The sequence below is a fragment of the Gossypium hirsutum genome, chromosome D06, assembly GCF_007990345.1.
Source record: "Gossypium hirsutum isolate 1008001.06 chromosome D06, Gossypium_hirsutum_v2.1, whole genome shotgun sequence".
Taxonomy (NCBI): Eukaryota; Viridiplantae; Streptophyta; class Magnoliopsida; order Malvales; family Malvaceae; genus Gossypium; species Gossypium hirsutum.
Window position 1 is genome coordinate 60,464,784 of NC_053442.1, and position 15,585 is coordinate 60,480,368.

A 15,585-nucleotide genomic window follows, 5' to 3' on the forward strand; every position below is an offset into this window, starting at 1 on the left:
AGGCAGTTAAATGGGTTGCCCTTGACACCCATTAAGAAGGATTTTGTTTGGGTCATCGTGGATCGATTGACCAAGTTCGCTCATTTTATTTCGGTTCGGATGGACTACTCTCTACGAAAGTTAGCGAAGCTCTATATCTCCGAGATTGTAAGACTGTAAGGGGTTCCTGTTTCGATAATTTCTGACAGAGATCTTCACTTCACTTCTCGATTCTGAAAGAAATTACACGAGACTTTGTGTTCGAGATTAGACTTTAGTACTGCATTCCATCCTCAAACCGATGGTCAATCTGAGATGGTGATTCAGATACTGGAGGATATGCTTCAGAGTTGTGTGATAAATTTCTGAGGTAGTTGGGAGGATTTTCTTGCACTAGCTGAGTTCACCTATAAATTTATGGTCGTAAGTTTCGTACTCCACTATGTTGGAATGAGTTGGGTGAGCATCGGGTTTTAGGTCTTACGTTGGTTTCTGAGACCAAAGATAAGGTTAGACTAATTCGGGATCGTCTAAAGGCGGCTTCTACTAGACAAGAGTCTTATCCAAATCTTAAGAGAAGAGTTATTGAGTACTCTGTGGGTGACTTCGTTTTTCTTAAGATTTCTTCGTGAAAGAAATTCTGAGATTCGGTCGTAAGGGCAAGTTGAGCCCTAGGTTCATTGTGTCGTATCGAATTCTAAAGCGTATGAGATCGGTCGCTTATCAATTAGAGCTACCTCCAGAGTTAGACCGTATCAACGATGTGTTTCACGTCTCAATGTTGAGGCAGTATCGATCTAATCCCTCTCATGTTGTCTCTGTTAAGGAGATCGAGGTTATACCAGACTTGACTTTTGAGGAGGAGTCGGTTCAGATTTTGGATCGAGATGTTCAGATTCTAGGGAGGAAGTCTATTCCGTTAGTAAAGGTTTTGTGGAGGAATCATGTCACTGAAGAAGCCACGTGGGAACCTAAGGACTCGATATATTAGGAGCATCCTTATCTATTCTGATCAGGTAAATTTTGAGGTTGAAAATTTTTTAGGGGGTAGAGTTGTAACGCCCTGAATAATTTATTTTTGTTTCTGTAAATATCTAACATAAGTGTGTATCTACTTCAGTAGTTAAGTGTTCTGGATGTGTGTGTGAGGTATTGGCTTCAACTTCCACTTTTGGCAAAACTTTGTTATTTTTTATCTAAGCCTCACCCTTGTTAAGTGGGCTTATATAAAATTGCCTGTTAATCCATATTAGAATAAGCCTGGTGGTTAGAGTGGTAAGGGAATTGGTGTGTTGGAGGTCCTGAGTTCGAATTCTTGCGTGAGCGAGGGTGTTTATTTTTGCTCGATTAACTAATAGAGTTTCGGAAGAGCTAAAATTCTAAAGTGGTTGAGATTGAGGTGTTAGTAGGAAGTTGGGGATATCAAGTTGGATTTTAATTTATTTTTATTTTTATTTTCCTAAATTTCCTTAGTTGACATTTTTTTCTGTTGCATCTCCTTCTTTGTGGTTTCTTTTTCTTTTGTCGTCCTCTCTATTCTTCGACCTTGGTTTCCAATTAAACTATGGGATTTGTTGGCTTGTCGGCGTTATGGTGTAATTGTGGCTTCTTTCTGTCTAATTTCGATTGCGATTAATTCGAGAAAGATCAAGGGGCTCGAAATTGTCCGTCGATGACTTAGTTGCGTGAGAATTATCGTTGTTCGATCGAAGGTACTGTGCGGTTCGAGAGTGTTTCCTTATCGAAGTCGTACCAAGTGTGTACCTCATTACGTAGAAAATCAAGCTTCGGCGAAAGTCGAAAAACTATACTGTCAATGCCACACGGGCGTATGCCTGGCCATGTGCGAGACACGGCCTTGTGGTGGTGTAAGTATGGCTGTGTGGACCACATGGGCTAGGCCTAGTTCGGCGTGTGGGCCCACACGAGCATGCCACACGGGCGTGTAGGCTTTATTCCAAGTGGTGTGGGCCACACGAGTAAGGCCAATCTAGGCATGTGGGCCCATAAGGGAAAGCCACATAGGCATGTGGGCCCATAATTTTTAAATTTTCCCTAGGGTCGCACGGGTCGTTTCGATCAACTGTAGGCATACTGTAAGGCCAGTAAGGGATAACCAAACCCTAACACTATGTGATCTGATAGTCTGATATTCTGCTCTGAGTATGACACTGTTATGCATGTCTAATTATTCTGATGTATATTTACTTGATATCTGTATAGAAGCATGTAAGTATGCTAACTCTGAATATATATATCTGATTGGGGTGGGGTTTGTATAGGTGGAAGAAGTGTTCTGCATGGCAATCCTAGCATATATTCTGGCAACTGGGCTGCACATTATCGGATATGTCTCGTATTGGCAAGATATAGGTGTAGGGATGGGTAGGTGTTTTTAACCGTACATGGTGTGTTGGGATGGTTGGAGTTGGTCTGTAGAGGATGGGGATAAGATTCAGTTTATCGGTTCTGCTTATTTGCTTCTGGTATCTAAATCTGTAAAGGAATTAACTCCGAATCTGAAACTGAATCCGATTGTGTGTGTGATTTTTGTATGTACAGCATGTCCATTTCTGTTGGCTTACACATTGAGTTTACGTAAACTCACTTCTGTTTGTCTGTTCTCTTCAGGTAATCCACAGACTTAAGAGGATCGATGTAGCGAAGTGTCACAATGACCACTAGCCTATGAACTGACTTTAAATAAAGGTTTTCTTTATTTAAGAACTATTTCTGGGAGTTTTGTATTAATTGGGCTCTCTGGACTGTTGGTTTAATTTTTGGGATTTGGATTTTTTGTTTACTACGTTAATTGCCACAGTTAGCTAATAACATGGTTTTTACAAAAACAATTTTTTCCAAACCTATGAATGGGATTTTAAGAAAATAATGTCTACTATAACTTCCCCATAAATTACGTTTTGGAAAATAAATTAAGTGAATAATGTTTTCGACATTGGATATAAACGAGTATGAATTATAAAACTGGAATGATTTTCTGTAACGACTCAGTTTTCAAAACACTTCTTCGTGACATCTCCGGATTCAGCTATAACGTCTAGGCTGGGTTTGGGGTGCTACATCACCTTTCACTAAAAATTTTTGATTTCAACTTTACCTTTCGCTTGCGAATTTAGAAAAATCAGTCAATCTTAATAGATAATAATCAAAAGAGAAGTTGAGTTTATAACTTAAACAAATTTTATTTAATTTATTCAATGTTTATTTTTCATCATATGTTGAAGATATAAAGCATTTGAAACACAAGAAAAAGAAAACTATTACATAAATTTTCCTTCGACACATAATTTATAGATATTATATATAGTCTTCAAGTTCTTGTTCCAGTTCAACATCTTCATAACTCTGACATGTTTAAGAGACGAGCCCTGCAATTTAATTAACCCAAAAAAATAATGAAAAAAGAAAGATAATTTTTATATATAAGCCAAATAAAATTGGGTTTTTCTTTGTGTGCGTGTGTGTTGGATTCCATGAGATTTTCACCTTTGATTAATTGTAATTAAGCATCAAGGCAAATGATGTTCATTTTCTTCCACGCAAACAAGACTACATGTTTGGAGTAGTACATATGCCCAGTTGGATCACAGTAATACTGCATCAACATCACCACCACCATCATTATCATCTTAATATTTGCATACATGTATGTAGGATGAAGGAAACAATGGTGGTTTGATATACCTTATAGATCCTACCAAGGCCCTTACGACCAGACGGAACATAGCGCTCTTCCGCAACCCATCCAGGGAGCAACCAGTCATAAGGAGCATCGCTGTTGTCAAAGTACTTGACGATGACACCATGTGATATCCTACTGCCCCTTTTTTCAACCTGCTCTTTCACCGCTTTCAAGGTGGCTAGCGTCAATGGCGATTGCTCCTTAGCCTGTTGCTCATGTGTTGTCGCTCCTGGTGGTGGTCTCTCCCACTTCCTCTTCCTCGAGCTCGACTCACCTCTCTCTACCTCCATCACTGCCTTAAAACCTACAATGCTTATTGTTTTATATGAACCTTTTCATTTCTCATCATCTATATATAGCCCCAGCGTGGGTTGTTAGTTTTGCAATTTTCCATATTTGCCTCTCATTTTCCTCTTTACTTTTGCATTTATCCCTTATGGTATTGAATCATTTTTTTCTAAATTGATTGAGCATAATTTAAAAAAAAAATTAGGTTTACTCCATTGGTTATACAATTATTCTCAAATAAGGTTAAAAAGTAAATGGTGAGCCAAAACCATTATATAGACCATTAATAAAACGAATCCGCATTAGATTTTTACGTTATACTTATACTTAAAATAAAATATTAAAAAAGGCAAGTGACCTGGAAATTTTCCTGTAATAATTGAGACTAATCATTGCTTTAATTTATTAATATAATATATTTTTATTTTAATTGAGAATATTAGTTTATTTAGTATATATTCAATGATAAAAAATCATAAAAACTACACATGATTTTTGGTCCAATATATAATTTGATACATGAATTTTGATTTTGTACAATTACACATTTTTTTATTACTAAAAATATTATTATCGGTGTAGCATGTAGCATCATTTTACATCTACATTACATATGGTTTACATAAATATTATATATATTTTATAATTACAAGAAATTTTAATTTCCTAAACTTATTTGCTTGATAGTGTAATTACATCATAATTCCGATGTTCTGTTTAGTAGCACGAATTTTAATTACATAGTTACAAATTTTATTTTTTTAAATGATAATTACTGTAAAAAATAATTAATAATATTTTTTAAAAAATCTAAACAATTAACAAAAATTAAAATCAAATCATATGGTGTCGATTGAGTCTTAGCTCGACTGGCATGGGCATTGTTGCTAATGCAAGAGGACCTAGGTTCGAGTGCGCTGAAGCACATTATCCGCCTATTTATGGGTTGGAAAGGGGTTATGGGTAGTTCTACGCATTGCCTAAAAAAGAATAGATAAGATCTTATCATATGCAATTTTCTAATTGCTCTAGCGTTCCATATTTGTAACTTGAATCTATATCATTAAGATTGTCGGGATCTTCTTTTCATATCTATTCTTCAAAGTATGAATCATCTGAATTCCACCTATATTTAAAGCTTACAAGTAAGCAATAACCTTTATCACTTAAAATCCTGGTTTAATAGAAAAATACATCTAACTTAACTTTATAGTTGAAAATGATGTTCGCTTGCATTTTCTAAAAGAATACTTTACAGCAGAAATTCTCAAATCGTTATGTTTTGGGAAAACTAAGTTTATTTTGTCGAAATCATTTGTTTTGTAGGAAATTAGACATTTTCTATAAAATGTTTTTAATGGTGTCATGCAAAAATTGAAAATAACGTCCCAAAAACCAAATTAGCCAAATATTACAAAACATTTAAATCCAAATTTAGCTGAATCAAATGTAACAAATTTATTGTAACCGAGCTCCTATGGCACCGACACGCCTAAGTCTGAGGATTACCTAAAAATATCAGTCAAATAGAAGATCAGTTTTCGAAACCCAGTGTATAAGAAATAACTTTACATAGTTAATTTCTATAAGACAGATTTAGCAGAACGGATTCATATCAGAGCGGTACAAATACGGACATATATCCTACCCCCATTCGCTGCACACCATCTTTGACCATCCCAACACACTATATGGGGTATGAAACACCCATTCAACCCTACACACCACTTTGTCCCAATATGACACTTTTTAGAAAATTTGCAGTTGAACTGCCAGTGTAATAGGCGAGTTATCACCATTCACAAAAATACTTCCTCCACATAATATAACTCATCCCAAATGCAAATACAAAATAGATCGAAAATCAGACATGCTACAGTTATACATGCATGACATAACAGATACAAAGTATACATAGCATTTTTTAGATTTCACATAGCCTACCACAAAGTTTATTAACCGTATAACATTTCAAATACACATCAGATATCATAATTAATACTTACATATGATCAAATTCTATGTTTTATAGCTTATTAGATCACATACTAACCCCATGGAAGGCCTACATTCAATCAGAACAACGTTTATAGCCCAAGGGTAAAACTTAGAATTTTGGGCCCACACGGTCTAGCACACAGCCTCACACATGCCTGTGTGGCCCACACGCTGTGTGGTCCACACGGCCCAAATGGCACAAACGATTTCCAACACATAGTCCAGCGCACGACCAACCACACAACCTAGCACACGACCATGTGACATCGACAGGTTACTTTTTTGGCTTTCGCCAATCACTATTTTTCGTGTTTTGTGTTACACACCTGAGTCTTTTCTGATATACTTCCTAAAAACATATAATCCCACACCTAAACCAACAATTAGCATAGCCCATATCAGTAAAGGTTCACGAATTTAAATGAAAGTTTCTTACAAACGAACTAACAAAAAACCCTCCAAAAACACATTCGAGACCCTTACCACTAAACGGACAGCAATCACACTAATTTTAGGATGTTGGAGGATCATCAATCGTCTCATGAACTTCCCATAAAACGAATCAAATTAATTAGATAACCCAAAATACGAATATTTGCATAAAAATCTTGAAATTTAAGCATAGCCAAAAACCCAACGAACAATTGTAACAAATGAATTGAGTAAAACAATAAAACCTTACCTCTGTGAAATGAACCCGACTAAATGAAGCCAAAGAACCAAAACCATTTATAAATGATGGTAACAAAAGAAAGAACACAAAATAAAGAAACAAACCTACCAAGAAGAAACGAATAGGAGTAAAAACGTGGGAAGGGAGAACAACTAAAAGGAAAAGAAAAGTAACTAATGAAACGTGGGAAATAGGGAAAGAAAATCAATTAAAAAATAAAACAAAGATGAATTGAAACAGAGGGAAACATGGGATATTTTGGAAATATAATTTTAATTAATTTTAATTTACAACAAATTTATCCTCAAAAGAAATCAACTAATATCCCACTATTAGCATAAAAATATTTTCATTTGCTCATGCAGGGATTCAAACTCAAGACCTTCGACATAGAATTAAGGCACTTATCCACTAATACAAATACTTAATTATAACCAAATTTAACAAATCACAAATACAAGTTTTGAGGCGTTACATCTAGCCTCCTTTGATGAACAAGTATTAGAAAAAAACTATAATGGCTTTTAATCAACCCTCTCTGTTGACTTAAATGAGGAAAACTGAAGTAATGATGAACCTTCTCTATACTCTTGAAGAATTGATGCAAAAATTCTATTAAGAAACTATAACACCCTATTACCCGATCCGATTGTTGGGTATGAACGAAAGGATGCCACATTCATTGTTGGAACAATAACAATCAATTTACGATCAAATTATGCAATTTATTAAAATGGGTCAAGAATTATACATTCAATGTGAAATACAATCTTTTTTAACTTTGTACGAGCTTACAGCTCTAAAGCAATGTTGAAACCGAAGAAGGATTAAAATGAAATGTTTCAAAACTTTAGGGTCAACATCATGACGTGAGGGAATTCCTCATCACGACATGACTTTGTAACGCCTCAAAAATTTGAATGTTTAATTGTGGGATTCTGTAGTAATTAAATTTATGTATCTATGGTTTTGTGCTCTGCTTAAGTGCTCGAAGCCAGGACTTCGAGTCGTGTCTTTAGAAATTTTGTTAATTTAATTTTAATTAATCTCTACTTTTGGGTCGTTGACTTAAACTTAATTCTGTGTAAACTATGTCAAGAATGAGCCTGCTTTCACTGGTTAAGCACTTGTTTACTCTTTGGTCTTGTGTTTGAGTCTTTTCAAAAGCGAAGCAATGATGTATTTTGCTGCTTTGGAAAATTAGTTTTGGTTATCTATTTATTTTAAAACTAATTATTTTAGTTTTATTTTTCCTTTCTTTTTTTATCGTTTCTCTTTCGTTCCTTTTTCTTTTTCTTTTCTTTTCTTCATTTTTTCTTTTCTTTTCTTTTCTTTTCTTCCTTGGATTGTTGTGATAACGCCGATGTGTGATCAGGTAAGTACGCACTTCACTGTTGCTGATTTATAGGTTAATTAGGTAGATTTTTTATTTGTAGAACTTCTATCAATCGGTTATTTCGCTTGTTTATGTTGGAGTTGCTCAACTCGATTTGTTTCGACCTACTTTTAATCGATTGTTTGGTTTCTTTTAAGGCAAGGAAATTGAAAGCAGCGATCCTCAGCGTAATAACTCTAGTAATTACTGTTGATTCTGTCAGTGAGTATGGTTTCATTGTCAGTAAGTCTGGCCGTGTGGTAGCCCGTGTGAGCCACACGACAATGTGATAGGCTGTGTGTTAGGCCATGTAACACACTATCTACCAAATTCAAGGCACAAGGCAAGGGACACGAGCATCTGTCCAGGCCGCTTGTGGTCAGCTTAGTGTAAGGTTCACACAGGCCAAGGAGATGAGCCTGTGTCTAGGAGATGAGCATCTTTGCATAAAAATCTTGAAATTTCAGCATAGCCAAAAACCTAACGAACAATTGTATCAAATGAATTCAGTACAACAATAAAACCTTACCTCTGTGAAATGAACCCTACTAAACGAAGCCAAAGAACCAAAACCATTTGAAAATGACGGTAACAAAAGAAAGAACACAAAACAAAGAAACAAACCAACCAAGAGGAAACGAATAGGAGCAAAAACGTGGGAAGGGAGAACAACTAAAAGAAAAAGAAAAGTAACTAATGAAACATGGGAAATAGGGAAAGAAAATTAATTAAAAAATAAAAACAAAGATAATTGAAACAGAGGGAAACGTGGGATATTTTAGAAATATAATTTTAATTAATTTAATTTACAACAAATTTATCTTCAAAAGAAATCAAATCCTATCCCACTATTAGCATAAAAATATTTTCATTTGCTCACGCAGGGATTCAAACTCAAGACCTTCGACATAGAATTAAGGCACTTATCCACTGATACAAATACTTAATTATAACCAAATCTAACAAATCACAAATACAAGTTTTGAGGCGTTACATCTAGCCTCCTTTGATGAACAAGTATTAGAAAAGAACTATAATGGCTTTTAATCAACCCTCTCTGTTGACTTAAATTAGGCAAACTGAAGTAGATGAACCTTCTCTATAATCTTGAAGAATTGATGCAAAAATTCTATTAAGAAACTGTAACACCCTATTACCCTATCCGATTGTCGGGTATGAACTAAAGGATGCCACATTCGTTGTTGGAGCAATAACAATCAATTTACGATCAAATTATGCAATTTATTGAAATGGGTCAAGAATTATACATTCAATGTGAAATACAATCATTTTCGATCTTTGTACGAGCTTACAGCTCTAAAGCAAAGTTGAAACCGAAGAAGGATTAAAATGAAATGTTTCAAAACTTTAGGGTCAACATCGTGACGTGAGGGAATTCCTCATCACGACGTGACTTTGTAAAGCCTCAGAAATTTGAATGTTTAAAAGTGGGATTCTGTAGTAATTAAATTTATGTATATATGGTTTTGTGCTCTACTTATGTGCTCGAGGCCAGGACTTCTAGTCGTGTCTTTAGAAATTTTGTTAATTTAATTTTAATTAATCTCTACTTTTGGGTCGTTGACTTAAATTTAATTTTCTATAAACTAGTGTTAAGAGTGAGCCTACTTTCACTGGTTAAGCATCTATTTACTCTTTGGTCTTGTGTTTGAGTCTTTGCAAAAGTGAAGCAATGATGTATTTTGATGCTTTGCAAAAATTAGTTTTGGTTATCTATTTATTTTAAAACTAATTATTTTAGTTTTATTTTTTATTTCTTTTTTTTATCGTTTCTCTTTCGTTCCTTTTTCTTTTTCTTTTCTTTTCTTCATTTTTTCTTTTCTTCCTTGGATTGCTCTGATAGCGCCAGTGTGTGATCAGGTAAGTAAGCGCTTCACTGTTGCTGATTCATAGGTTAATTACGTAGATTTTTCATTTGTAGAACTTCTATCAATCGGTTGTTTCGCTTGTTTTTGTCGGAGTTGCTCGACTCGTTTTGTTTCGACCTACTTTTAATCAACAGTTTGGTTTCTTTTTAGGCGAGAAAATTGAACGCAGCGATCCTCAGCGTAATAACTCTAGTAATTACAGTTGATTCTGTTTGTAAGTATGGCTTCGTTGAAGGTTTACGTCAGAACTTTCAACATAGTTATTTTGCACATAATTGGGTATTGTTGTCAATTAAATTGTTTAATCGAGTTATTGAATGGTCTTTTTAGCCTACAGGAGTCTTCCACGTTGTTCCTACGTCAGAATTACTTCAGGTGCGTACCAGAAACCCAATTTTTATGAATTTTAGACACCAAAAACCATAGTTATCGACACCACACGACCGTGTGTCTGGCCGTGTCGTAGCCTGTGTGAGCCACACGACAACGTGATAGGCTGTGTGTTAGGCTATGTAACACACTGTCTACCAAATTTAGGGCACACAGGCAAGGGGCACGAGCATCTGTCCAGGCCGCTTGTGGTCAGGTTAGTGTAAGGTTCACACAGGCCAAGGAGTTGAGCCTAAGTCTATGTCTTATAACTCACTGAGTACAAGATAAGAATTACACAAGTTAGGGACACGGGAGTGTAGGTAAGGCCCAGAATTTATCTTTAAGGCCGCAGGCGTCGTCTAACGCGAACGTAGGCCTCCCGTAGTGTATTTATAATTTGAATTAGATCTTATGAGAACTATTTTATGCTTTGAGACTGAGGTATTGATTGTATAAATGTATATTGATTGAGGTGAATGTCGATGATACTAATCCGTATCACCTAACTATGAATTGAATCTGAATGACTATGTATATACTCTTGACATCGGTAATTTGAATTTGCATTGGATGGGAATTATGTAAAGAATGAAGTGATCTATTCTGACTCAGTGGCTAGGCCATGATTTATATGTAAATCTGGTGTTTTATCGCGATTTTATATGGCAACTAGTGTACATCTCATTGCACATGTCGGACCGACATTATATGGTATGTAGGGCTGGATGGGTATTAAATGCCTTTAATGGTGTGCTGGGATGGTCGGAAATGGTGTGTAGCGAATGGGGGTGGGTAGGAATAACAACATATGTTTCTGATCTGGTCTGTATCTGAACTGGAATTGTTCTGCCATATAACTGATATGTTAAATCTTTACTAGATATTTTATGATTTTGATTAGAATTTAAGATTCGATAATTCATTATTGTAGTTGTGCTTCTGATTGAATCAATGTTAGTTATACACTGAGTTCCCTACTCACTGTATTGTTGATTAAATTTCAGGTAACTCACAGACTTGATCGGGTTGACGTAATGAGAGCTCGGTCAATCTGCCTTAGTAGTTTCAGTACTTCGTAGTACTATGACTTTTCTAAGATTGTTGAACTATTGGTTGAATTTTATAGTTGATATAATCTGTCAAATGGTTTTAATTGTACTTATAAAAGCTAGTTTTCCTAGTAACGTTAGTGTAACTCTTCGAACTAGGTCTAAACACATTGGTCAGGCTTGAGGTGTTACATTTAGTGGTATCAGAGTTAGGTTAGTCAACATTCAGATTATGTTTTAAGCAAATAATGTGAATTAAAGGATAGCTAAATGAAAATAGGATATTTGAGTCATTCTGAAAACTAATTTTTTTATAAATAACCGAGCTTCCGAAGTTGAACCTGTAAGTATTTCTGTTTCACTATCGTGACTAGTAGAAAAACTGTAGTGATTAAACTGTTATCTGGTTAAATAATCAAATATGAAGATAGGGGCATTATGTTAAAGCCCAGACTATACACTCTGACATTATCAATGCCAAGGACGCCAAGGACGTGGGTCGTGGACGTGGGTCTCATGGGCGTTATGAACTCCAAGGACGCCGAGGAGGAGCCCGATTAGAGTCATCCTCTATGGGTAGTATGCCCAATCAGAAGACTAGTGAGACAATTGATACTCCTACTGCTGAGACGAAGTCCCAAACTCTGACAGCTGGGGACGATGTAATATTTCAAGCCATGATTCGGGCATTAGAAAAGGTCGTTGGGACCCATTCTAGATCTAGAGGCCAAGGGTCGGTTACTGAACGACTCTAGTCGAATGGTGTTGAGTTGTTTAGGGGCGACATTAGAGTCGCCCCTATTGTTGTTGAATATTGGCTCAACGCCACCAAGCATATCACGACTGACATTAACTGCACTCTCACTTAGAAATTGAGGGGTGTTGTATCCCTATTCCAGGATGAACCCTATCAGTGGTAGTTGATGGTTGAGCAAGGTGTTCAACTCAAACAGGTTGATTCGGACAATTTCAAGAATGCCTTCTATAGTAAGCATGTAGGGGCGAGTTATGTGGAGGCTCATCGATGCAAGTTTAAGAGCTTGGTTCAGGGTGATTGATACGTGGCCAATTACGAGGCCGAGTTTCTGAGGCTGGACTGGTACACGTGAGCTCTAGTAGCATCTGACTATGATAAATATGTGAAGTTTGAGGAAGGGTTCCGCTATGATCTACGGGTTCTGATAGCTCCTCAAAGGGAGCGAGTTTTTCTGGCATTGTTTGATAAGGCTACGATAGTGAAGCGCAATAAGCGCGAGCGATGTAACGGTGAGATAGATCAGTGTAAGACAAAAAGGGATTTAGGTCCATCTAGTTCTGGACAGCGCCCTAAGAAATTGGTGAGGCTTAACCGGCCTCCGAGGTCTGAGGCACCAACTACAATGACTGAGGTTCAACTCTATAGAGATTGCGGGAAGCACAACCCGAGTGAGTGCTGGAGAAAGTTGGAAGCATGCCTCTATTGTGGATTGATGGAGCATCGAGTCAGGGATTGTCCTCGTCGACCAGATCAGGTTTTAGTTGTGGCAGCAACTTCTATTTTGGGTCATGCTTAGCCTCCGAGAGTAGGTCAGCAACCATCTAGAGGTCGTGGTATTGTCAAATGAGGTAATGGTTCTGGTAAAGGTCAGAGAGCACTGGTGTAACACCCTGAATTTTGGGCCTAGAAGAAATAGGTTTTGAATAAGGGAACAGATAGGAGACTGCACATAAATATTTAGTTGTGCAAGGAAATGACATAAATGAATGTCTATTTCAATGGTTAAGTGATTTAGGAGTGTTTGGAAGTGTTTAAGAAGTCAGGGGTTTAAGCCTTGGCTTATGCAATTTTTTTTTTTAAGTGAATAAAATCATTGGATCTTGATAGTAGGTTCTTTAAGTGTTGTGGTTAAAATATGATACAAAGGAGTTGTTGGTCTAGTGGTAAGGGGCGTGTGGAGTGTACATGGGGTTTAAGGTTCGAAAGGTGGCGCATCAGAAAAATGAGTATTTATTTTGCTGCCTAATTCGTGTAGGTGGTAGAGTTGGATTGAAATACTACTAAATGGAGTTTGAACTAGTCATGCAGAGAACTGAGGAGGGATGTTTGGAGAGATTGTAGGAGAAGCATATGGGATTAAGGGAATATTTGATTTTAATTAATTCTTTTCCCAAATTCAGTTTCATTTTTTTCCCAGAATCCCTCCAACAAGTCTGACGTTACTCTCTTCCTCCTCTACCATCTTTCCTTTTTATTTTTTTTCCTATGCCTCCATAGCCGAATTCTGTCTTTTTTTTACCCACATCTTTTGTTTTTTTTTCTCTTGACTTGAATCTCCTAATGTTGCTGTCGAAATCTCCTCTCTTCTCTGTTGGCGATTGCTTTTCTTTGCTTCTACCAAAAGTCCCCTTCATTCTCTCTTTTCCGTCGATTTCTTCCTTAAATGGTCTTCTGTCTTTTCAATGTTGGCTGCAATGGTGGGTAAGTCTTTTGGTAAGAGGGCTATGCCTCACTTGATTTGGAGAAGTTTTCATTTATTTTTTTTTGAGAGGTTCTTAACTCTCTATTGTGTCGATTTTTGTTTTGGCAGCAACAAATCATAACGAACGGGGTTTTCCTACGAGATAGTTCTTTTCATCTTTCGGAACGGTTGGGGTAAGAAATATATTTAGAGATCATTTGTTGTTGGCTTAATTGCAGTAGTTTAAGTCATGACTGATTTTGACAGGGGATTGTCGTTCTCAGGTGTTGTTCACATCAGGAGCGTTTGCGTACAAAAAATCATGTCAATTGTGTAAACACCCCATTCAAATGTAGAATGGAAAAAAGTTGAAAAGCAAGAAATACGGTGGTTGAGACCATGCAGGCGTACTCGTGAGGCAAGCCCAACCCGAGAAACATGGGCGTTTGACTGTAAAGGCCTCCACGAGCAATTTTGTTGCTTCTCCTTCTCTGTGGTTTCATTTTCTTTTGGCTTCCTCTCTATTCTTCGACCTTGGTTCCCAATTAAACTGTGGGATTTGTTGACTTGTCGACATTATGGTGTAATTGTGGCTTCTTTCTATCTAATTTCAATTGCGATTTAATTCAAGAAAGATCAAGGGGCTCGAAATCGTCCGTCGATGACTTAGTTGCGAGAGAATTATCATATGTTGAAGATATAAAACATTTGAAACACAAGAAAAAGTAAACTACTACATAAATTTTACTTTGACACATAATTTATAGATATTATATATAGTCTTCAAGCTCTTGTTCCAGTTCAACATCTTCATAACTCTGATATGTTTAAGAGACGAACCCTGCAATTTAATTAACCCAAAAAAATAATGAAAAAAGAAAGATAACTTTTATATATAAGCCAAATAAAATTGGGTTTTTCTCTGTGTGCGCGTGTGTTGGATTCCATTAGATTTTCACCTTTGATTAATTGTAATTAAGCATCAAGGCAAATGATGTTCATTTTCTTCCACGCAAACAAGACTACACGTTTGGAGTAGTACATATGCCCAGTTGGATCACAGTAACACTGCATCAACATCACCACCACCATCATTATCATCTTAATATTTGCATACATGTATGTAGGATGAAGGAAACAATGGTGGTTTGATATACCTTATAGATCCTACCAAGGCCGTTACGACCAGACGGAACATAGCGCTCTTCCGCAACCCATCCAGGGAGCAACCAGTCATAAGGAGCATCGCTGTTGTCAAAGTACTTGACGATGACACTATGTGATATCCTACTGCCCCTTTTTTCAACCTGCTCTTTCACCGCTTTCAAGGTGGCTAGCGTCAATGGTGATTGCTCCTTAGCCTGTTGCTCATGTGTTGTCGCTGCTGCTGGTGGTCTTTCCCACTTCCTCTTCCTCGAGCTCGACTCACCTCTCTCTACCTCCATCACTGCCTTAAAACCTACAATGCTTATTGTTTTATATGAACCTTTTCATTTCTCATCATCTATATATAGCCCCAGCGTGGGTTGTTAGTTTTGCAATTTTCCATATTTGCCTCTCATTTTCCTCTTTTCTTTTGCATTTATCCCTTATGGTATTGAATCATTTTTTTCTAAATTGATTGAGCATAATTTTTAAAAAAAAATTAGGTTTACTCTATTGGTTATACAATTATTCTCAAATAAGGTTAAAAAGAAAATGGTGAGCCAAAACCATTATATAGACCATTAATAAAACGAATCTGCATTAGATTTTTACGTTATACTTATACTTAAAATAAAATATTAAAAAAGGCAAGTGACCTGGAAATTTTCCTGTAAT

The 15,585-nt window shown here is 36.5% G+C and overlaps 2 protein-coding genes across 2 annotated transcripts; both read right to left on the minus strand.

Moving 5' to 3' along the window:
• Nucleotides 1-3,502: 3,502 nt before the first annotated feature.
• Nucleotides 3,503-3,972, minus strand: LOC107899817 (uncharacterized). The gene is made up of 2 exons (XM_016825570.2): nucleotides 3,685-3,972; nucleotides 3,503-3,595 (listed from the first exon to the last, which is right to left on the minus strand). Exons 1-2 carry the CDS (start codon nucleotides 3,970-3,972, stop codon nucleotides 3,503-3,505), a joined length of 381 nt encoding a protein of 126 aa, XP_016681059.2.
• Nucleotides 3,973-14,739: 10,767 nt separating this feature from the next.
• LOC121218430 (uncharacterized) lies at nucleotides 14,740-15,209 on the minus strand. Its single transcript, XM_041095614.1, has 2 exons — nucleotides 14,922-15,209; nucleotides 14,740-14,832 (listed from the first exon to the last, which is right to left on the minus strand). Exons 1-2 carry the CDS (start codon nucleotides 15,207-15,209, stop codon nucleotides 14,740-14,742), a joined length of 381 nt encoding a protein of 126 aa, XP_040951548.1.
• Between the last annotated feature and the right edge of the window lie 376 nt (nucleotides 15,210-15,585).